Source organism: Bombina bombina, chromosome 7, assembly GCF_027579735.1.
Source record: "Bombina bombina isolate aBomBom1 chromosome 7, aBomBom1.pri, whole genome shotgun sequence".
Classification (NCBI taxonomy): domain Eukaryota; kingdom Metazoa; phylum Chordata; class Amphibia; order Anura; family Bombinatoridae; genus Bombina; species Bombina bombina.
In genome coordinates, this window is record NC_069505.1 from 229,374,013 (window position 1) to 229,398,858 (window position 24,846).

A 24,846-nucleotide genomic window follows, 5' to 3' on the forward strand; every position below is an offset into this window, starting at 1 on the left:
CCCTATCAAAATTAAAAAGCACCCCCCCCATAAAAAAACCCTAGCCTAAACTTAACTGCCAATAGCCCTTAAAAGGGCCTTTTGTGGGGCATTGCCCCAAAGAAATCAGCTCTTTTACCTGTAAAAAAAAATACAAACAACCCCCCCCAACAGTAAAACCCACCACCCACACCACAAAACCCCCCAAATAAAATCCTATCTAAAAAACCTAAGCTCCCCATTGCCCTGAAAAGGGCATTTGGTTGGGCATTATCCTTAAAATGGTATTTTTCTTTGCCCAAACCCCTAATCTAAAAATAAAACCCACCCAATAAACCCTTAAAAAACCTAACACTAACACTCGAAGATCCACTTACAGTTTTTGAAGACCGGACATCCATCCTCATCAAGCCGGGAGAAGTCTTCATCCAAGCGAGCAGAAGTCCTCAACGAAGCCGGGAGAAGTCTTCATCCAAGCGGCAAGGAGTCGTCCTCCAGGCAAGCAGAAGTCTTCACCCAGACGGCATCGTCTATCTTCATCCTTCTGAAGGGGAGCGGCTCCATCTTCAAGACATCCGGCGCAGATCATCCTCTTCATACGGTCCCAGCCGTACATTGAAGGTTCCTTTAAATGACGTCATCCAAGATGGCATCCCTTGAATTCCGATTGACTGATAGAATTCTATCAGCCAATCGGAATTTAAGGTGGAAAAAATCCTGTTGACTGATGCAATCAGCCAATAGGATTGAGTTTGCATTCTATTGGCTGTTCCAATCAGCCAATAGAATGTGAGCTCAATCCTATACAAATGCCCTTTTCAGGGCAATGGGGAGCTTATGCTTTTTAGATAGGATTTTATTTGGGGGGTTTGGTTGTGTGGGTGGTGGGTTTTACTGTTGGGGGGTTGTTTGTATTTTTTTTTACAGGTAAAAGAGCTGATTTCTTTGGGGCAATGCCCCGCAAAAGGCCCTTTTAAGGGCTATTGGCAGTTTAGTTTAGGCTAGGGTTTTTTTATTTTGGGGAGGGGGGCTTTTTTATTTTGATAGGGCTATAAGATTAGGTTAATTAGTTTAAATATTTGATAATTTCTTTTTTATTTTGTGTAATTTAGTGTTTATTTTTTTTGTAAGTTAGTTAATTGTATTTAATTAATGTAATTTATTTAATTGTAGTGTAATGTTAGGTGTTAGTGTAAGACAGGTTAGGTTTTATTTTACAGGTAAATTTGTATTTATTTTAACTAGGTAGTTAGTAGTAAATAGTTAATAACTATTTACTAACTAATCTACCTAGTTAAAATAAATACAAACTTAGCTGTGAAATAAAAATAAAACCTAAGCTTGCTACAATTTTACTATTAGTTATATTGTAGCTAGCTTAAAGTTTATTTTACAGGTAAGTATTTAGTTTTAAATAGGAATTATTTAGTTAATGATAGTAATTTTTAATTTCGATTTATTTTAATAATATTAAACTTAGGGGTGCTAGGGTTAGACTTAGAGTTAGGTTTAGGGGTTATAGTATAGTTGCAGCGGTGACGTTTGGGGCGGCAGATTAGGGGTTAATACTATTTAACTAGTGTTTGCGATGCAGGAGGGTGGCGGTTTAGGGGTTAATATGTTTATTATTGTGGCGGCGATGTCTGGAGTGGCAGATTAGGGGTTAATCATTTTATTAAAGTGTTTGCGATGCGGGAGGGCCTCGTTTAGGGGTTAATAGGTAGTTTATGGGTGTTAGTATACACTTTAGTTATGAGTTTTACAGCTTTGTAGTGCAAAACCCATAACTACTGACTTCAGATGGCGGAACGAATCTTGTTGGTATAGGCTGTACCGCTCACTTTTTGGCCTCCCAGGCAAAACTCGTAATACCGGCGCTATGGAAGTCCCATTGAAAAAGGACTTTTTGAAAGGTGCGGTAGTTACATTGCGTTACGGCCAAAAAAGTGTGCGGTACAGCTATACCTACAAGACTCGTAATAGCAGCGGTAGTGAAAAGCAGCGTTATGAGCTATAACGCAAAATTCGTAATCTAGCCGACTGTATGTAGTCGCTAAGTTAATTTTTTTTAAATTCCTTCTTATTTGTTATATTTTCTTGATTTATCTCACATACCGTTTTTTTTATCTTCCGCCCACCCGCTTATTTCCTGGTTTCTCTAGTTTTCAAGTAAGAGCGGTCCCACCTGCTCTTACGTGTTAAGCCATGCGCGCTACCATGTAACATCATTTTTGTCGCATGCGTTTAGGTGCTGTCTCTGCTGTGATTCATATGAATCACTCGATGTCATCTTGATTTTGAAGAAGTGCACATGCGTGTCTCATGAACGCGCTTCTATACAGGGATTGAATTCAATGAGACACGCATGTGTACTTTAGGTTGTACTTTTTTTAAATTGGAATCTATGAAGGCATAATTCCAATTTAAAAAAAGCACAATCCTAAATAAACTGCTGTATATAAAATAAAATACAAAATAGAAAGTGCAAAGTTTAAATGTAATAAAATGTAATCTGAAGTGTAAAGTGATATAAAGCACAAAGTGTAGATGCAGCAGAACTGTCATGTCATGCAGTGCTATATTGCACTGGGCTTGTCTCTCCTTCACATCCAGAAATACAGGGAACACCCCTTGGAGAAACAAAGCAAAATCTGCCTTTTGAAACTTCACTTGGGATCTCGCAGTGCTGAAGGATCATTTTAGTATATCTCACCTGAGCGGAAAAGTTTTGAAAATCGAGGCCTCCAAGAAAACTAAGCAAAATTAATAATAGAATAAAAATGGAAAGTTGTTTAATCAATGTATGTAAGTTTAAATGCTACTTTACTGTCCCTTTAAGTGATCCATTTAAAGACCAGTAAATACAGTAGATTTGCATAATCAACAAATACATGACAACAAGACAATGCAATAGTCTTGTCATTGTCATGTCTATTTCCACTCCTCTTGTATCACGTGACAGCCATCAGCCAATCACAAATACACATACTTATATTTTGTGATTTCTTGCACATGCTCAGTAGGAGCTGGTGACTCAAAAAGTGTAAATATAAAATGACTGTGCACATTTTGTTAAAGTGAATGTAAATTGGAAAGATGTTTAAAATTGCTGCTCTATCTGAATCATGAAAGTTTAATTTTGACTTGAGTGTCCATTTAATTTTAATGCACCAGTTCAATGTCCTTAGGAAGACTGAGGAAGAGCTGAACATTTAAAATGAATGCTGGTTAATGCATACTAATAATGTGCTGGTTAATACATAATAATAATGTGCTGGTTAATGTATATAAATAATGTGCTGGTTAATGCATATTACTAATGTGCTGGTTAATGCATACTAATAATGTGCAGGTTAATACATAATAATAATGTGCTGGTTAATGCATATTAATAATGTGCTGGTTAATGCATACTAATAATGTGCTGGTTAATACATAATAATAATGTGCTGGTTAATGCATACTAATAATGTGCTGGTTAATGCATACTAATAATGTGCTGGTTAATACATAATAATAATGTGCTGGTTAATGCATACTAATAATGTGCTGGTTAATGCATAATAATAATGTGCTGGTTAATGCATATTAATAATGTGCTGGTTAATACATAATAATAATGTGCTGGTTAATGCATATTAATAATGTGCTGGTTAATACATAATAATAATGTGCTGGTTAATACATAATAATAATGTGCTGCTTAATACATAATAATAATGTGCTGGTTAATGCATACTAATAATGTGCTGGTTAATGCATACTAATAATGTGCTGGTTAATACATAATAATAATGTGCTGGTTAATGCATATTAATAATGTGCTGGTTAATACATAATAATAATGTGCTGGTTAATGCATACTAATAATGTGCTGCTTAATACATAATAATAATGTGCTGGTTAATGCATACTAATAATGTGCTGGTTAATGCATACTAATAATGTGCTGGTTAATACATAATAATAATGTGCTGGTTAATGCATATTAATAATGTGCTGGTTAATACATAATAATAATGTGCTGGTTAATGCATACTAATAATGTGCTGCTTAATACATAATAATAATGTGCTGGTTAATGCATACTAATAATGTGCTGGTTAATGCATACTAATAATGTGCTGGTTAATACATAATAATAATGTGCTGGTTAATGCATATTAATAATGTGCTGGTTAATACATAATAATAATGTGCTGGTTAATGCATACTAATAATGTGCTGGTTAATACATAATAATAATGTGCTGGTTAATGCATACTAATAATGTGCTGGTTAATGCATACTAATAATGTGCTGGTTAATACATAATAATAATGTGCTGGTTAATGCATAATAATAATGTGCTGGTTAATACATAATAATAATGTGCTGGTTAATGCAGACTAATAATGTGCTGGTTAATACATAATAATAATGTGCTGGTTAATGCATACTAATAATGTGCTGGTTAATACATAATAATAATATGCTGGTTAATGCATACTAATAATGTGCTGGTTAATGCATACCAGGGCCGGACTGGGACCAAAAATAGGCCCGGGCATTTTAAGGCAAAGCAGCCCACTCCCCCCGCCTCATTCTCTATTTAGCCGTATATCAAATATTACAAGTATAATATATAGGTTGGTATGGGGAAAAAAAGTAAACACAAGACAATAAACTAACCAATTAGTGCACATAACTCTTACTAGAATTCAAGCACAGAGACCTGGCGCCGCATTAGTGTGTGTTGAATCTGTGGAACATGTGATATGAAGGTTTCTAACTACCTATGGCCTAGATTTGGAGTTCGGCGGTAAAAGGGCTGCTAACGCTCCGCGGGCTTTTTTCTGGCCGCACCATAAATTTAACTCTGGTATCGAGAGTTAAAACAAATGCTGCGTTAGGCTCCAAAAAAGGAGCGTAGAGCATTTTTACCGCAAATGCAACTCTCGATACCAGAGTTGCTTACGGACGCGGCCGGCCTCAAAAACGTGCTCGTGCACGATTCTCCCATAGGAAACAATGGGACTGTTTGAGCTGAAAAAAAACCTAACACCTGCAAAAAAGCAGCGTTCAGCTCCTAACGCAGCCCCATTGTTTCCTATGGGGAAACACTTCCTACGTCTGCACCTAACACCCTAACATGTACCCCGAGTCTAAACACCCCTAACCTTACACTTATTAACCCCTAATCTGCCGCCCCCGCTATCGCTGACCCCTGCATTACACTTTTAACCCCTAATCTGCCGCTCCGTAAAACGCCGCCACCTACGTTATCCCTATGTACCCCTAATCTGCTGCCCTAACATCGCCGACCCCTATGTTATATTTATTAACCCCTAATCTGCCCCCCACAACGTCGCCGACACCTACCTACACTTATTAACCCCTAATCTGCCGAGCGGACCTGAGCGCTACTATAATAAAGTTATTAACCCCTAATCCGCCTCACTAACCCTATCATAAATAGTATTAACCCCTAATCTGCCCTCCCTAACATCGCCGACACCTACCTTCAATTATTAACCCCTAATCTGCCGACCGGAGCTCACCGCTATTCTAATAAATGTATTAACCCCTAAAGCTAAGTCTAACCCTAACACTAACACCCCCCTAAGTTAAATATAATTTTTATCTAACGAAATAAATTAACTCTTATTAAATAACTTATTCCTATTTAAAGCTAAATACTTACCTGTAAAATAAATCCTAATATAGCTACAATATAAATTATAATTATATTATAGCTATTTTAGGATTAATATTTATTTTACAGGCAACTTTGTAATTATTTTAACCAGGTACAATAGCTATTAAATAGTTAAGAACTATTTAATAGTTACCTAGTTAAAATAATAACAAATTTACCTGTAAAATAAATCCTAACCTAAGTTATAATTAAACCTAACACTACCCTATCAATAAAATAATTAAATAAACTACCTACAATTACCTACAATTAACCTAACACTACACTATCAATAAATTAATTAAACACAATTCCTACAAATAAATACAATTAAATAAACTAGCTAAAGTACAAAAAATAAAAAAGAACTAAGTTACAGAAAATAAAAAAATATTTACAAACATAAGAAAAATATTACAACAATTTTAAACTAATTACACCTACTCTAAGCCCCCTAATAAAATAACAAAGCCCCCCAAAATAAAAAATTCCCTACCCTATTCTAAATTAAAAAAGTTACAAGCTCTTTTACCTTACCAGCCCTGAACAGGGCCCTTTGCGGGGCATGCCCCAAGAATTTCAGCTCTTTTGCCTGTAAAAAAAAACATACAATACCCCCCCCCCCAACATTACAACCCACCACCCACATACCCCTAATCTAACCCAAACCCCCCTTAAATAAACCTAACACTAATCCCCTGAAGATCTTCCTACCTTGTCTTCACCATCCAGGTATCACCGATCCGTCCTGGCTCCAAGATCTTCATCCAACCCAAGCGGGGGTTGGCGATCCATAATCCGGTGCTCCAAAGTCTTCCTCCTATCCGGCAAGAAGAGGACATCCGGACCGGCAAACATCTTCTCCAAGCGGCATCTTCGATCTTCTTCCATCCGGTGCGGAGCGGGTCCATCTTGAAGCAGGCGACGCGGATCCATCCTCTTCTTCCGATGTCTCCCGACGAATGACGGTTCCTTTAAGGGACGTCATCCAAGATGGCGTCCCTCGAATTCCGATTGGCTGATAGGATTCTATCAGCCAATCGGAATTAAGGTAGGAATTTTCTGATTGGCTGATGGAATCAGCCAATCAGAATCAAGTTCAATCCGATTGGCTGATCCAATCAGCCAATCAGATTGAGCTCGCATTCTATTGGCTGATCGGAACAGCCAATAGAATGCGAGCTCAATCTGATTGGCTGATTGGATCAGCCAATCGGATTGAACTTGATTCTGATTGGCTGATTCCATCAGCCAATCAGAAAATTCCTACCTTAATTCCGATTGGCTGATAGAATCCTATCAGCCAATCGGAATTCGAGGGACGCCATCTTGGATGACGTCCCTTAAAGGAACCGTCATTCGTCGTCTAGTCGTCGGAAGAAGAGGATGGATCCGCGCTGGAGGTCTTCAAGATGGAGCCGGTCGTCATCGGATGGAAGAACATAGAAGATGCCGCTTGGAGAAGATGTTTGCCGGTCCGGATGTCCTCTTCTTGCCGGATAGGAGGAAGACTTTGGAGCACCGGATTATGGATCGCCAACCCCCGCTTGGGTTGGATGAAGATCTTGGAGCCAGGACGGATCAGTGATACCTGGATGGTGAAGACAAGGTAGGAAGATCTTCAGGGGATTAGTGTTAGGTTTATTTAAGGGGGGTTTGGGTTAGATTAGGGGTATGTGGGTGGTGGGTTGTAATGTTGGGGGGGGGTATTGTATGTTTTTTTTTACAGGCAAAAGAGCTGAAATTCTTGGGGCATGCCCCGCAAAGGGCCCTGTTCAGGGCTGGTAAGGTAAAAGAGCTTGTAACTTTTTTAATTTAGAATAGGGTAGGGAATTTTTTATTTTGGGGGGCTTTGTTATTTTATTAGGGGGCTTAGAGTAGGTGTAATTAGTTTAAAATTGTTGTAATATTTTTCTTATGTTTGTAAATATTTTTTTATTTTCTGTAACTTAGTTCTTTTTTATTTTTTGTACTTTAGCTAGTTTATTTAATTGTATTTATTTGTAGGAATTGTGTTTAATTAATTTATTGATAGTGTAGTGTTAGGTTAATTGTAGGTAATTGTAGGTAGTTTATTTAATTATTTTATTGATAGGGTAGTGTTAGGTTTAATTATAACTTAGGTTAGGATTTATTTTACAGGTAAATTTGTTATTATTTTAACTAGGTAACTATTAAATAGTTCTTAACTATTTAATAGCTATTGTACCTGGTTAAAATAATTACAAAGTTGCCTGTAAAATAAATATTAATCCTAAAATAGCTATAATATAATTATAATTTATATTGTAGCTATATTAGGATTTATTTTACAGGTAAGTATTTAGCTTTAAATAGGAATAAGTTATTTAATAAGAGTTAATTTATTTCGTTAGATAAAAATTATATTTAACTTAGGGGGGTGTTAGTGTTAGGGTTAGACTTAGCTTTAGGGGTTAATACATTTATTAGAATAGCGGTGAGCTCCGGTCGGCAGATTAGGGGTTAATAATTGAAGGTAGGTGTCGGCGATGTTAGGGAGGGCAGATTAGGGGTTAATACTATTTATGATAGGGTTAGTGAGGCGGATTAGGGGTTAATAACTTTATTATAGTAGCGCTCAGGTCCGCTCGGCAGATTAGGGGTTAATAAGTGTAGGCAGGTGTCGGCGACGTTGAGGGGGGCAGATTAGGGGTTAATAAATATAATATAGGGGTCGGCGATGTTAGGGGCAGCAGATTAGGGGTACATAGGGATAACGTAGGTGGCGGCGATTTGCGGTCGGAAGATTAGGGGTTAATTATTGTAAGTAGCTGGCGGCGACGTTGTGGGGGGCAGGTTAGGGGTTAATAAATATAATACAGGGGTCGGCGGGGTTAGGGGCAGCAGATTAGGGGTACATAAATATAACGTAGGTGGTGGTCGGCAGATTAGGGGTTAAAAATTTTAATCGAGTGGCGGCGGTGTGGGGGGAGCTCGGTTTAGGGGTACATAGGTAGTTTATGGGTGTTAGTGTACTTTAGGGTACAGTAGTTAAGAGCTTTATAAACCGGCGTTAGCCAGAAAGCTCTTAACTCCTGCTATTTTCAGGCGGCTGGAATCTTGTCGTTAGAGCTCTAACGCTCACTTCAGAAACGACTCTAAATACCGGCGTTAGAAAGATCCCATTGAAAAGATAGGCTACGCAAATGGCGTAGGGGGATCTGCGGTATGGAAAAGTCGCGGCTGTAAAGTGAGCGTTAGACCCTTTAATCACTGACTCCAAATACCAGCGGGCGGCCAAAACCAGCGTTAGGAGCCTCTAACGCTGGTTTTCACGGCTACCGCCGAACTCTAAATCTAGGCCCATGAATGTAAACTCTCTCTTACAAGTTCAACTATAACATTTGTCACTTATATAGCCCAATAGCCCATATCTAACTATGAATGACATGCAAATGCAATATATAGACTGCAGTGCTTAATATAACACACTGGTTATGCAGCGGTTATGCAGCCTTCTTCCTAGTTGCACACAGCAAGGCTGCTGTATCCTTAAGAGGCTGTCCAGCTTCCCATCCACCTAGACATCCATCCCCCGGGCTATGAGCTCACCGTCACCAGCTGTGAATGGGGTGGAGGTGGACTACCGCCATATACCCATATTTGTACTCTCGCCACACATCTGTATTATTGTATTAAACAAACACCCTGGACGACTTACTTGGTCTTGGCGCAGGCGGCACAGGGCATACATCAGCAATTCCTCACCAGACACTTTTTTGGGACTGTGACTTACCAGCCCAGCCTTGCTGCTGCCTTCCTCGCTCAGCTTGCTGCTTCCCTCGCACTCTTCCCGCGTGCGCCGCTGGACTAACTGGGAGGAAGTGATGAAGGTCAGGGGGGAGGGAGAGTTCATGCCGGTCATGTGAGGCCCCTGTTAGTTCCCACCCCCGGCCGGATCACTGATTCAAATTTCAAAACACATAGCAGCACCTGTCTTTCCTAATTCCTATACAGCTGAGCGACCGACTGTGAGTAACTGAGTAAGTTAAGGATGCTGCTCAGTCTCCCGGCCACCACTGTATCTATGTCCTGCTGCTCACGGCCGCGCTGTATAAGGAAATGCAGGTGCTGCAGAGTACAGTGTAATGTAAGAAACAGAAAGACACAGTCCGCCCCTGAGCTCAGTCACTTCACTTAGTTACAGACTCAACCAGCGGCCCACAGGCTCAGCGGCCCACCAGGATTTTGCCCGGTATGCCCTATGGCCAGTCCGGGCCTGATGCATACTAATAATGTGCTGGTTAATACATAATAATAATGTGCTGGTTAATGCATATTACTAATGTGCTGGTTAATGCATAATACAGGGAGTGCAGAATTATTAGGCAAGTTGTATTTTTGAGGATTAATTTTATTATTGAACAACAACCATGTTCTCAATGAACCCAAAAAATCATTAATATCAAAGCTGAATAGTTTTGGAAGTAGTTTTTAGTTTGTTTTTAGTTATAGCTATTTTAGGGGGATATCTGTGTGTGCAGGTGACTATTACTGTGCATAATTATTAGGCAACTTAACCAAAAACAAATATATACCCATTTCAATTATTTATTTTTACCAGTGAAACCAATATAACATCTCAAGATTCACAAATATACATTTCTGACATTCAAAAACAAAACAAAAACAAATCAGTGACCAATATAGCCACCTTTCTTTGCAAGGACACTCAAAAGCCTGCCATCCATGGATTATGTCAGTGTTTTGATCTGTTCACCATCAACATTGCGTGCAGCAGCAACCACAGCCTCCCAGACACTGTTCAGAGAGGTGTACTGTTTTCCCTCCTTGTAAATCTCACATTTGATGATTGACCACAGGTTCTCAATGGGGTTCAGATCTGGTGAACAAGGAGGCCATGTCATTAGATTTTCTTCTTTTATACCCTTTCTTGCCAGCCACGCTGTGGAGTACTTGGACGCGTGTGATGGAGCATTGTCCTGCATGAAAATCATGTTTTTCTTGAAGGATGCAGACTTCTTCCTGTACCATTGCTTGAAGAAGGTGTCTTCCAGAAACTGGCAGTAGGACTGGGAGTTGAGCTTGACTCCATCCTCAACCCGAAAAGGCCCCACAAGCTCATCTTTGATGATACCAGCCCAAACCAGTACTCCACCTCCACCTTGCTGGTGTCTGAGTCAGACTGGAGCTCTCTGCCCTTTACCAATCCAGCCACGGGCCCATCCATCTGGCCCATCAAGACTCACTCTCATTTCATCAGTCCATAAAACCTTAGAAAAATCAGTCTTGAGATATTTCTTGGCCCAGTCTTGACGTTTCAGCTTGTGTGTCTTGTTCAGTGGTGGTCGTCTTTCAGCCTTTCTTACCTTGACCATGTCTCTGAGTATTGCACACCTTGTGCTTTTGGGCACTCCAGTGATGTTGCAGCTCTGAAATATGGCCAAACTGGTGGCAAGTGGCATCTTGGCAGCTGCACGCTTGACTTTTCTCAGTTCATGGGCAGTTATTTTGTGCCTTGGTTTTTCCACACGCTTCTTGCGACCCTGTTGACTATTTTGAATGAAACGCTTGATTGTTCGATGATCACGCTTCAGAAGCTTTGCAATTTTAAGAGTGCTGCATCCCTCTGCAAGATATCTCACTATTTTTGACTTTTCTGAGCCTGTCAAGTCCTTCTTTTGACCCATTTTGCCAAAGGAAAGGAAGTTGATTAATAATTATGCACACCCAGGCCCGGACTGGCCGTCGGGCATACCGGGCATTTGCTAGTTTAGCCCCGCCCACTGCGACGTCACGCCACATCATAGGAAAAAAAATTGACAACTTTTTTTTTTTTTGTAATACTTTTTTTTTTTTTGTAATATATTTAATAAATACATCTTGAAATGTATGTGTTACATTTATTATATATAAGTCACTCATCATATAAGTCTCTCTGGGTTGGCTGTGCGGCAATTGCAAATTACTCAGATCAGCCCGGCCCGCAATCAGGAGGAATGGATTCTTTCAGGGCCGCCAGAGCGGCCGCCGCACCATCTACAAACAGATTCCTGGGCCTCCCCTCCAGTCTGATTGGCCGCACTGGCCGCACATGCGCACTGCTTCCAGCCCCTGTGAGTGACATCGGAGTCTGACGACGTCACTCACAGGGGCCGGAAGCAGTGCGCATGTGCGGACAGTGCGGCCAATCAGAATGGGGGGAGGCCCATGAAATCTGGATGGAATCTTGGATGGCGCGAAGACTGGTAGATACACGCGGCTACACACTCATGCCGCGTGCCGGGTCCACCACGTGACCGTGTCAGGTTGGAGGCGGAGTGCAGGGACCTGCTGGAGCAGGTGGTGACGAGGGCAGGCAGGCGGCGGGCGAAAATAATGTTGCCCTGGGCCGGGTCCTAAAACTTACCCAAGACCTGACCTCTTCATGGTCTGGATTGGGGCCGGCCCGGACGGGCCGCATTCACATATTCCATGAGCCTAGGCGGGGAGAGCACTGCAGCGAATAGCAATCATGATTGGACTGAGGAGGCTGCGACTCAGCAGGTGGCCGGCACTGGCAGCAGGGCAGGTAGGTGACTGACCAAGAGGTCTGGTGAATGGTGATGGATGGTCTGGTCTCAGAGGAGCCTTAAATTGATATATATATATACATTATTATTATTTATATATATACACACACAGTCACTTATACAGTAGTATGATGATTAATTTGTAGTTTACACACGACTACAGCTTAGTAAGTGGGTGGGTAAGAGATCTCTCAATCATCTCAGTCAGCCTCAGCAGTACTAACTGGGCCTGGCTGGGCCGGCAGTGTCTATCTGTGTCTGTGTCACATCTCTGACCTGAGACTGTAACACTGTATGTACATGTACAGACAGACAGTGAGCTGAGTCTGTCTGCACTAAGTGAGAAGGGGCTGTGTGAGATAGAGGAGGATGAGAAGGGGACTGTGTGAGAGAGAGGAGGGTGAGAAGGAGACTGTGTGAGAGAGAGGAGGGTGAGAAGGGGACTGTGTGAGGGAGAGGAGGGTGAGAAGGGGACTGTGTGATGGAGAGGAGGGTGAGAAGGGGCTGTGTGAGAGAGAGGAGGGTGAGAAGGGGGTGTGTGAGGGAGAGGAGGGTGAGAAGGGGCTGTGTGAGGGAGAGGAGGGTGAGAAGGGGACTGTGTGAGGGAGTGGAGGGTGAGAAGGGGCTGTGTGAGAGAGAGGAGGGTGAGAAGGGGCTGTGTGAGAGAGAGGAGGGTAAGAAGGGGATTGTGTGAGGGAGAGGAGAGTGAGAAGGGGCTGTGTGAGGGAGATGAGGGTGAGAAGGGGCTGTGTGATAGAGAGGAGGGTGAGAAGGGGCTGTGTGATATAGAGGAGGGTGAGAAGGGGCTGTGTGAGGGAGATGAGGGTGAGAAGGGGCTGTGTGATAGAGAGGAGGGTGAGAAGGGGCTGTGTGAGGGAGATGAGGGTGAGAAGGGACTGTGTGATATTGAGGAGGGTGAGAAGGGGACTGTGTGAGACAGAGGAGGGTGAGAAGGGGCTGTGTGAGCGAGAGGAGGGTGAGAAGGGGCTGTGTGATAGAGAGGAGGGTGAGAAGGGGCTGTGTGATAGAGAGGAGGGTGAGAAGGGGATTGTCTGAGGGAGAGGAGGGTGAGAAGGGGATTGTGTGAGGGAGAGGAGGGTGAGAAGGGGCTGTGTGAGAGAGAAGGGTGAGAAGGGGACTGTGTGAGGGAGAGGAGGGTGAGAAGGGGCTGTGTGAGGGTGAGAAGGGGCTGTGTGATAGAAAGGAGGGTGAGAAGGGGCTGTGTGATAGAGAGGAGGGTGAGAAGGGGATTGTGTGAGGGAGAGGAGGGTGAGAAGGGGCTGTGTGAGAGAGAAGGGTGAGAAGGGGACTGTTTGAGGGAGAGGAGGGTGAGAAAGGGCTGTGTGAGGGTGAGAAGAGGCTGTGTGAGGGAGAGGAGGGCGAGAAGGGGCTGTGTGATAGAAAGGAGGGTGAGATGGGGCTGTGTGATAGAGAGGAGGGTGAGAAGGGGCTGTGTGATAGAGAGGAGGATGAGAAGGGGACTGTGTGAGGGAGAGGAAGGTGAGAAGGGGCTGTGTGAGGGAGAGGAGGGTGAGAAGGGGCTGTGTGATAGAAAGGAGGGTGAGAAGGGGGCTGTGTGATAGAGAGGAGGGTGAGAAGGGGCTGTGTGAGGGAGAGGAGGGTGAGAAGGGGAATGTGTGAGGGAGAGGAGGGTGAGAAGGGACTGTGTGATAGAGAGGAGGGTGAGAAGGGGACTGTGTGATAGAGAGGAGGGTGAGAAGGGGACTGTGTGATAGAGAGGATGGTGAGAAGGGGACTGTGTGAGGGAGAGGAGGGTGAGAAGGGGACTGTGTGATAGAGAGGAGGGTGAGAAGGGGGCTATGTGATAGAGAGGAGGGTGAGAAGGGGACTGTGTGAGGGAGAGGAGGGTGAGAAGGGGACTGGGTGATAGAGAGGAGGGTGAGAAGGGGGCTGTGTGATAGAGAGGAGGGTGAGAAGGGGACTGTGTGATAGAGAGGAGGGTGAGAAGGGGCTGTGTGAGGGAGAGGAGAGTGAGAAGGGGCTGTGTGATAGAGAGGAGGGTGAGAAGGGGACTGTGTGAGGGAGAGGAGGGTGAGAAGGGGACTGTGTGAGGGAGAGGAGGGTGAGAAGGGGCTGTGTGATAGAGAGGAGGGTGAGAAGGGGACTGTGTGATAGAGAGGAGGGTGAGAAGGGGACTGTGTGAGGGAGAGGAGGGTGAGAAGGGGACTGTGTGAGGGAGAGGAGGGTGAGAAGGGGCTGTGTGATAGAGAGGAGGGTGGCAAGGGGACTGTGTGATAGAGAGGAGGGTGAGAAGGGGACTGTGTGATAGAGAGGATGGTGAGAAGGGGACTGTGTGATAGAGAGGAGGGTGTGAAGGAGACTGTGTGATAGAGAGGAGGGTGAGAAGGGGACTGTGTGAGAGAGAGGAGGGTGAGAAGGGGACTGTGTGAGAGAGAGGAGGGTGAGAAGGGGACTGTGTGAGGGAGAGGAGGGTGAGAAGGGGCTGTGTGAGGGAGAGGAGGGTGAGAAGGGGCTGTGTGATAGAGAGGAGGGTGAGAAGGGGACTGTGTGATAGAGAGGAGGGTGAGAAGGGGACTGTGTGATAGAGAGGAGGGTGAGAAGGGGACTGTGTGATAGAGAGGAGGGTGAGAAGGGGACTGTGTGATAGAGAGGAGGGGGAGAAGGGGACTGTGTGAGAGAGAGGAGGGTGAGAAGGGGACTGTGTGAGGGAGAGGAGGGTGAGGAGGGGCTGTGTGAAGGAGAGGAGGGTGAGAAGGGGCTGTATGAGAGAGAGGAGGGTGAGAAGGGGACTGTGTGATAGAGAGGAGGGTGAGAAGGGGACTGTGTGAGAGAGAGGAGGGTGAGAAGGGGACTGTGTGAGGGAGAGGAGGGTGAGAAGGGGCTGTGTGAGGGAGAGGAGGGTGAGAAGGGGCTGTGTGAGAGAGAGGAGGGTGAGAAGGGGACTGTGTTTATTTAATGTACCTTGTGTTGCAAATGAGTACTTTAAACGTCTTTGTCATTAAAAAGTAGCACTTTATTTTTGTTTTTGTTGTGTTTTTTTTTTTTATATTTTACTTAATTTTTCTGGTATGGGGGGGGGGGTTGGGCCTCTTTGCCCTAAAATGCCCGGGCCTCTTTTTGGTCCCAGTCCGGCCCTGTGCACACCTGATATAGGGTGTTGATGTGATTAGACCACACCCCTTCTCATTACAGAGATGCACATCACCTAATATGCTTAATTGGTAGTAGGCTTTCGAGCCTATACAGCTTGGAGTAAGACAACATGCATAAAGTGGATGATGTGGTCAAAATACTCATTTGCCTAATAATTCTGCACTCCCTGTAATAATGTGCTGGTTAATGCATATGAATAATATGCTGGTTAATGCATATGAATAATGTGCTGGTTAATGCATATGAATAATGTGCTGGTTAATATATAATAATAATGTGCTGGTTAATGCATATGAATAATGTGCTGGTTAATGCATAATAATAATGTGCTGGTTAATGCATATGAATGTTCTGGTTAATGCATATGAATAATGTGCCGGTTAATGCATATTAATAATGTGCAGGTAAATACATAATAATAATGTGCTGGTTAATGCATATTAATAATGTGCTGGTTAATGCATAATACTAATGTGCTGGTTAATGCATATTAATAATGTGCTGGTTAATGCATATGAATAATGTGCTGGTTAATGCATAATAATAATCTGCTGGTTAATGCATATAAAAAATGTGCTGGTTAATGCATATGAATAATGTGCTGGTTAATGCATAATAATAATGTGCTGGTTAATGCATAATAATAATGTGCTGGTTAATGCATATGAATAATGTGCTGGTTAATGCATATGAATAATGTGCCAGTTAATGCATATTAATAATGTGCAGGTTAATACATAATAATAATGTGCTGGTTAATGTATATTAATAATGTGCTGGTTAATGCATACTACTAATGTGCTGGTTAATGCATAATACTAATGTGCTGGTTAATGCATATTAATAATGTGCTGGTTAATGCATATGAATAATGTGCTGGTTAATGCATAATAATAATCTGCTGGTTAATGCATATAAATAATGTGCTGGTTAATGCATATTAATAATGTGCTGGTTAATGTATTATAGTAATGTGCTGGTTAATGCATAATAATAATGTGCTGGTTAATGTATAATAATAATGTGCTGGTTAATGCATAATAATAATGTGCTGGTTAATGCATATTAATAATGTGCTGATTAATGCACTTTGATAATGTGCTGGTTAATGCATAATAATAATGTGCTGGTTAATGTATATAAATAATTTGCTGGTTAATGCATATTACTAATGTGCTGGTTAATGCATAATAATAATGTGCATAATAATAATGTGCTGGTTAATGCATAATAATAATAATGTGCTGGTTAATGCATATTAATAATGTGCTGGTTAATGCATAATAATTAATAATGTGATGGTTAATGCATAATAATAATGTGCTGGTTAATACATAATAATAATGTGCTGGTTAATGCACATGAATAATGTGCTGCTTAATACATAATAATAATGTGCTGGTTAATGCATATGAATAATGTCCTGGTTAATGCATATGAATAATGTGCTGGTTAATGCATATGAATAATGTGCTGGTTAATGCATATTAATAATGTGCTGGTTAATGCATAATACTAATGTGCTGGTTAATACATAATAATAATGTGCTGGTTAATGAATATTAATAATGTGCTGGTTAATGCATAATAATGTGCTGGTTAATGCATAATACTAATGTGCTGGTTAATACATAATAATAATGTGCTGGTTAATACATATTAATAATGTGCTGGTTAATGCATAATAATAATGCGCTGGTTAATGCATATTACTAATGTGCTGGTTAATACATAATAATAATGTGGTGGTTAATGCATATTAATAATGTGCTGGTTAATACATAATAATGTGCTGGTTAATGCATAATACTAATATGCTGGTTAATGCATATTAATAATGTGCTGGTTAATACATAATAATAATGTGCTGGTTAATGCATATGAATAATGTGCTGGTTAATGCATATAAATAATGTGCTCGTTAATGCATATGAATAATGTGCTGGTTAATGCATAATAATAATGTGCTGGTTAATGCATATGAATAATGTGCTGGTTAATGCATATGAATAATGTGGTGGTTAATGCATATTAATAATGTGCTGGTTAATGTATAATAATAATGTGCTGGTTAATGCATAATAATAATGTGCTGGTTAATGCATATTACTAATGTGCTGGTTAATACATAATAATAATGTGCTGGTTAATGCATATTAATAATGTGCTGGTTAATACATAATAATGTGCTGGTTAATGCATAATACTAATGTGCTGGTTAATGCATAATAATGTACTGGTTAATGCATAATACTAATGTGCTGGTTAATGCATATTAATAATGTGCTGGTTAATGCATATGAATAATGTGCTAGTTAATGCATAATAATAATCTGCTGGTTAATGCATATAAATAATGTGCTGGTTAATGTATATTAATAATGTGCTGGTTAATGTATAATAATAATGTGTTGGTTAATGCATAATAATGTGCTGGTTAATGCATATTCATAATATGCTGATTAATGCATATTGATAATGTACTGCTTAATGCATAATAATAATGTGCTGGTTAATGTATATAAATAATGTGCTGGTTAATGCATATTACTAATGTGCTGGTTAATGCATAATAATAATGTGCTGGTTAATGCATAATAATAATGTGCTGGTTAATGCATATTACTAATGTGCTGGTTAATACATAATAATAATGTGCTGGTTAATGTATATAAATAATGTGCTGGTTAATGCATAATAATAATAATGTGCTGGTTAATGCATATTAATAATGTGCTGGTTAATACATAATAATAATGTGCTGGTTAATGCATATTAATAATGTGCTGGTTAATGCATAATAATAATGTGCTGGTTAATGCATATTAATAATGTGCTGGTTAATGCATAATAATAATGTGCTGCTTAATGCATAATAATAATGGGCTGGTTAATACATAATAATAATGTGCTGGTTAATGCATATGAATCATGTGCTGGTTAACACATAATAATAATGTGCTGGTTAATGCATATGAATAATGTGCTGGTTAATGCATAATAATAATGTGCTGGTTAATACATAATAATAATTTGCTGGTTAATGCATATTAATAATGTGCTGGTTAATGCATATTAATAATGTGCTGGTTAATACATAATAATAATGTGCTGGTTAATGCATATTAATAATGTGCTGGTTAATGCATAATAATAATGAGCTGGTTAATGCATAATAATAATGTGCTGGTTAATGCATATTAATAATGTGCTGGTTAATACATAATAATAATGTGCTGGTTAATGCATAATAATAATGTGCTGGTTAATGCATAATATTAATGTGCTGGTTAATGCATATGAATAATGTGCTGGTTAATGCATAATAATAATGTGCTGGTTAATGCATAATAATAATGTGCTGGTTAATGCATATTAATAATGTGCTGGTTAATGCATAATACTAATGTGCTGGTTAATGCATAATACTAATGTGCTGGTTAATGCATAATAATAATGTGCTGGTTAATGCATATTAATAATGTGCTGGTTAATGCATAATAATAATGTGCTGGTTAATGCATAATAATAAGGTGCTGGTTAATGCATATTAATAATGTGCTGGTTAATACATAATAATAATGTGCTGGTTAATGCATATTAATAATCCTATAATATAAAAGGCCAAGTGTATTTGTCCGAAGCTGTCATGCGCAGTACAGACAGCACGAGGACAAACACACCTGGCCTTTGAGTCCCTAGCTGATCTGCGGCAGAAGTGGGCGTGGTCGGGCGTGATCGGGGATGTGACCGTCACAAAACGGGGCGTGGCCGGGCACGGTCGTGCAATAGAGAGGAGAGAGATAGAGAGTGTGGAGACAGAGAGAGAGAGGGGAGAGAGAGAGAGTGGGGGGAGAGAGAGAGAGAGAGAGGAGGGGAGAGGGAGAGGGAGAGAGAGGAGGGTAGAGAGAGAGGGGGAGAGAGAGGAGGGAGAGAGGGGAGAGAGAGAGAGGGGAGAGAGAGAGGGGAGGGGAGAGAGAGAGAGAGGGGAGGGGAGAGAGAGAGAGAGAGAGAGTGGAGGGGAGAGAGAGAGAGGAGGGGAGAGAGAGAGGGGGAGAGAGAGAGAGGAGGGGAGAGAGAGAGAGAGGAGGGGAGAGAGAGAGGAGGGGAGAGAGAGAGGGAGGGAGAGAGGGGAGAAAGAGAGAGAGAGAGGAGGGGGGAGAGAGAGAGAGGGGGGATAGAGAGGGGGGAAAAAGAGAGAGAGGAAGGGAGAGAGAGAGGGGGGAGGAAAGAGAGAGGGGGGAGAGAGGAGGGGGGGAGAGAGAGAGGATGGGAGAGAGAGGAGAGGAGGGGAGAGAGGAGGGAAGAGAGAGGAGAGGGGGGAGAGAGAGAGCGCAAAAGAGATGGGGGAGAGAGAGCTCAAAAGAGATGGGGAGAGAGAGCTCAAAAGAGATGGGGAGAGAGAGAGTGCAAAAGAGATGGGGGAGAGAGTGCAAAAGAGAGGGGGAGACAGAGAGAGCGCAAAAGAGATGGGGAGAGAGAGAGCGCAAAAGAGAGGGGGAGAAAGCGCAAAAGAGAGGGGGAGAGAGAGCGCAAAAGAGGGGGGAGAGAGAGAGCAAAAAAGAGGGGGGAGAGAGAGAGCACAAAAAAGAGGGGGAGGAGAGAGGGGGGAGAGAACGCAAAAGAGATGTGGAGAGAGAGAGCGCAAAAGAGATGGGGAGAGAGAAAGCACAAAAGAGATGGGGAGAGAGAGCGCAAAAGAGATGGGAAGAGAGAGAGCGCAAAAGAGATGGGGGTGAGAGCGCAAAAGAGAGGGGGAGAGAGAGAGTGCAAAAGAGAGGGGGAAGAGAGAGGGGGGAGAGAGTGCAAAAGAGATGGGGGGAGAGAGAGATGCAAAAGAGATGGGGGAGAGAGAGCACACAAGAGATGGGGGAGAGAGAGCACAAAAGAGGGGGAGAGAGAGCGCAAAAGAGGGGGAGAGAGAGAGCGCAAAAGAGGGGGAGAGAGAGAGCGCAAAAGAGATGGGGAGAGAGAGAGTGCAAAAGAGATGGGGAGAGAGTGCAAAAGAGAGGGGGAGAGAGAGCGCAAAAGAGATGAGGGAGAGAGCACAAAAGAGAGGGGGAGAGAGAGAGCACAAAAGAGAGGGAGAGAGAGAGCACAAAAGAGAGGGGGGGAGAGAGAGCGCAAAAGAGAGGGGGGGAGAGAGAGAGCTCAAAAGAGAGGGGGGAGAGAGAGAGAGCTCAAAAGAGAGGGGGAGATAGAGCTCAAAAGAGAGGGGGATAGAGAGAGCAAAAGAGAGGGGGGAGAGAGAGCAAAAGAGAGGGGGAGGGAGAGAGCGCAAGGGGTGGGACCGCTGTACTGCAAAAAATGGCCCGTGTGAACGGGCTTTAGGACTAGTGAAACATATATTTTACTTGAATCTTTGAGAATGACCAGTGACCAACTGTGAATTTTGTTTTAAAGGGACATAAAACCCAACTTTTTTCTTTCATGATTCAGATAGAGTATACAATTTTAAACAACTTTCCAATTTACTTCTATTATCAAATTTTCTTTGTTTTCTTCTTATCCTTCATTGAAAAGCAGGGATGTAAGCTCATGAGTGTGCACATGTCGTCAGCACTATATACGGCAGCAGTTTTGCAACAATGTTATACATTAGCAGGAGCACTAGATGGCAGCACTATTTCCTTTCATGTAGTTCTTCATTCATGTGCATGCTCCCTACCTAGGTATCCCTTCAACAAAGAAAAACATGAGAACGAAGCACATTTTTATAATAGAAGTAAATTTTAAACTTTTTTTGGGGGGGTTTAATGTCCCTTTAAATAAGTTGCAGGTTCTACAGCCGTCAGAGGCCGCCAATGTACATTTTGCCTTTATTAATAGTCTAGACAGTGTCTCTGTTATCTACAAACTATATTCCTGATTGGCTGTAAAGTCTGCAGACTACAGAAAAAAGTGTTTAAGGGACATGAAAATCAAAATTTTCAAATTTATTGAGATAGAACATACAGTTTTAAATTTTGTTCCAGTTTACTTAGTTGAAGAAGCAGCAATTCATTACTGGGAGCTAGTTAACACATTGGGTGAGCCAATAAGATGAGGCATACATGTGGAGCCACCAATCAGCAGCTCCTGAGCCTACCTAGGTATTCTATTCAACAAATTATATCAAGAGAACAAAACAAATTAGATAACAGAAGTCAATTGGAAAGTTGTTTCAAATCACACGCTCTATCTGAATCATGAAATCATGAAAGAAACAAATTGTGTTTCATGTACCTTTAAGGCTACAAATATAACAATTTTCCTACATGATAACACGTCACTATTGTTTATGGAGCGTTATCATAAAAGAATTGTGTCTCACAACACGTGGCGAGGGGGAATATAAATCTTTTTTTGCCAAGTGAATTAAAAAATAATTTCTTGCTTGCAAGATGATGCTAATGATTTATTATTTACATTATTAGTTTTATGTCTTTTTAGAACAAGAAAAAAACAAAGGTTTAATCGTTGGAATTACTATTGGAACTATTATTGCTGCAGTATTTGGATCGTTGTTAATTTATTTTCTATATTGGAAAACCGGTGAGTCAAAATTACTAATAGGGCATATATTTTGATTAGAAAGATAAGTTCATATGTAAAGTGCAGCGTAAGCTGGAATGCAGGATGAAGTACTACACAGATAATTTCATATTTGGGCTATTTTTTTTCAACTTTTTGAGGTGTGTTTGTTTTACAAATAGATAACGTGGCAGAAACATGGTACACGTAAATGTTATTATTGTACATTATTAGAGTAAAAACTGTCCCACATTTTTCAGGACAGTCCTCTGTCCCTCCTTCACCTCTTCACCAGTTTACTATAATTTCTGAATTAACTAAATGACAAGGGACATAAACAATAAATAAACACTAGACATAATGATGTATACAAAGCAACGGTTGGCGTGAGGATATGGGACTCAATTTATCAAGCCCTTCTCTCCCCTTTGACTGCAGGTTCGCACAAGCGAACCTGCCCTTAATATTTATCAAGCAGCGGCCATTGGACTACTGCTTCCCTGCCCTGTTCTCCAGAAGTGGGAGGGGCCCTACGCTACGGATTTTTTTTTAAGGGATGGGAAGCAACATTACGGAAAAAAGGGGGATTGGAAGGGGGCACCATAATAAATGATTGTGGGGAGGAAAGGGGCACCACTTCACTACAGAAAAAAATAAACTAGGTACTGGCAGACAGCTGCCAGTACCTATGATGGCCACCAGCAGTAAGAGCGAGGAGGGTTAAAGGGCTGTTTGGGGGATCAGAGTGGTGGGAGGGTTGAGGAGTGATCACTACACTGTGAGGACAATAAAAATAAGGAAATAAAAAAAAAACCCAAAAAAACCTTCTGCCAGTACCTAAGATGGTGGTGACCAGTGGGAGCTGAAAGAAGGAAGAGAGCTGCTTGGGGGGGGGGGGGGATCAGGTGGGCATCAGGGAGTGGGAGGTTTCAGGTGGAAGGGTAATCTCTACTCTCCATCAAAAATTAATCTTACAAACTAATTGATTAACCCCATAACTGCCGTGAATTTCAAGTAAGGCGGCGCAGCTACAATTAGCGACATTCTAATTGCCAAAAATCAATGGCAAAGCCATGCATGTCTGAACAAAGAGAATCCCAGAGAAGCTTTTATAAGCATTTGTCATATGACTGCAGTAGTTGTGTGTAAATAATTTCAGTAAGAAACCAAAAGTTTACGAAAAAGTTAATGATTTTGTTTTATATGATTGTATCTGGCGGTCAAATATTGGCATCAAATATACCAAAATGGGCCTAGATCAATTCCTTAGGTTCTTTATTTTAAATATATATATAGTTAAAGGTAAATAAAAAAAATCAAGAGCTCTGTTTCTGTTTAATCAGAGTGATAGACAAAAATGCTAAAACTTCTCCGGTACTTTGGGCAACTTTTTCTTTGAAATTCCCGGTAGTGAAGGGTTTGAACAGTATGAGATTGTAATATACAATGTTTATTTATCTGTAGCTAAAAAACTTTTCAATATACTTTTGTTATTTACTTTGTCCCCTTTTCCTATAATTGAACTTATTATTATAATTGTTGTTTTTCTAAATTCCACTGACACTCTATACAGTAATGGGTGCTGCCATGTGTGAAGTTTTCCCCGTATCTATCTTTTCTTCTGATGACAATAAGGGACAGATAAAAACAGGCAATAACAGAGACTGTCCGAACGAGGCTGTGTGGAACATAGCATTATCTAAAAAGGTTCCCACACAAACAGAAATAAATAGAAAACTAGTTCAAACATGGCGGCACCCATTACTTTATAGAAACAAAACTTATACACTTATATTTTTACAACTGCTGCCATATAGTGCCCACCGCATACCTATATATGTTCTTCAATAAAGGATACCAAAAGAAACAAAGTAAGTTTGCTAATATAAATAAACAAGAGAGTTTTCTAGCATTGTATACTCTATCTGAACCATAAACATTCTCTGTTTTGTGTCCCTATGATGAATTCTTCTGTCAGTCATTGTGCACTACAAAGTGTAATACATAGCTAAAACGGATTCTAAATAACATGAAATGGATAATATATATTTGTTTCAGTGTCACCAAAACTTTCAGAGATTACTGGAAATGAAAATCTGAACCACATGAGTAGAGCTACGCTTACTTGTCAGATCTCTGCCTTCAGACCAAAACCAATCGGAATAATGATAAAGATTAAAAATCAAGCAGGTAAAAACATTAATCGGACTTACACATGGGAAGAAATACAGAATCAACAAAATAATATTTCACAAAAAAAAAATAATGATGGAGATTGCAGAGTGGACATTCCCCTGACTGAGAATGAGCCGATGCTGAACGAGGATTATAACGCTGAGTTAAATATGGAAATGAAACCTACTATGAAATCAAATAAAGATGGCACCTTCAGCTGCCAGTGCAATATTAAATTAACACCTAATATCGAAGAGTGTAACGATGCAGAACTTTTTGTATATGTGACGCACAAATCTTTAAGGGAACAAAGCTACATAAGTTGCAGGTTAAAGGTTATTGGAGGTAAGAATTTTGGCTTTTGGTTTTGACAAGTGTTGGACATTTTTAGGAGCAGTCAGTTATAAGGTTGCCGGTCGCCCTTCTCAAAAATATTGTATGACTGTTTGGTGGCTGGGGTGTGGTCATACTATGGACCCTCCTAAAACAATATCTTAGGTTCCACTATGAGCTTTGGTCACATCTAACACTAGGTAGTAAGACAGACAGATATTCACAACCTACCATTGATCCCCTTTGCTATCAGTAATGCAGTAATTGTGTCCCTCTGATTGCTAATAAAACAAAGCAGTGATTTTACTGTGTGGCTCAGAATGTGATATGGCACATTAGTCTAAAGGTACAGTTAAACAGTTTTTACTGCACATTTTCTTTAGGCAAGAAGAAATTCACCATTTTTAAATAACGCTTTTCCACATGAATAATAGATAAAATGTGATTATAGTGTTCCCTTAAACTGTCTGTTTTTTTACA

At 40.9% G+C, this 24,846-nt stretch overlaps 1 protein-coding gene across 2 annotated transcripts in view; it reads left to right on the top strand.

The window, feature by feature from the left end:
* NCR3LG1 (natural killer cell cytotoxicity receptor 3 ligand 1) overlaps window positions 1-24,846 on the top strand; it is a 154,649-nt gene that overhangs the window by 57,339 nt on the left and 72,464 nt on the right. Inside the window, exons 4-5 of one of the 2 annotated variants that reach the window (XM_053720638.1) lie at window positions 21,778-21,879; window positions 23,917-24,378. In XM_053720638.1, the coding sequence (XP_053576613.1) occupies window positions 21,778-21,879; window positions 23,917-24,378 (564 nt within the window). The remainder of the gene's footprint in view (window positions 1-21,777; window positions 21,880-23,916; window positions 24,379-24,846) is intronic. The other variant, XM_053720639.1, reaches the window with a different exon arrangement.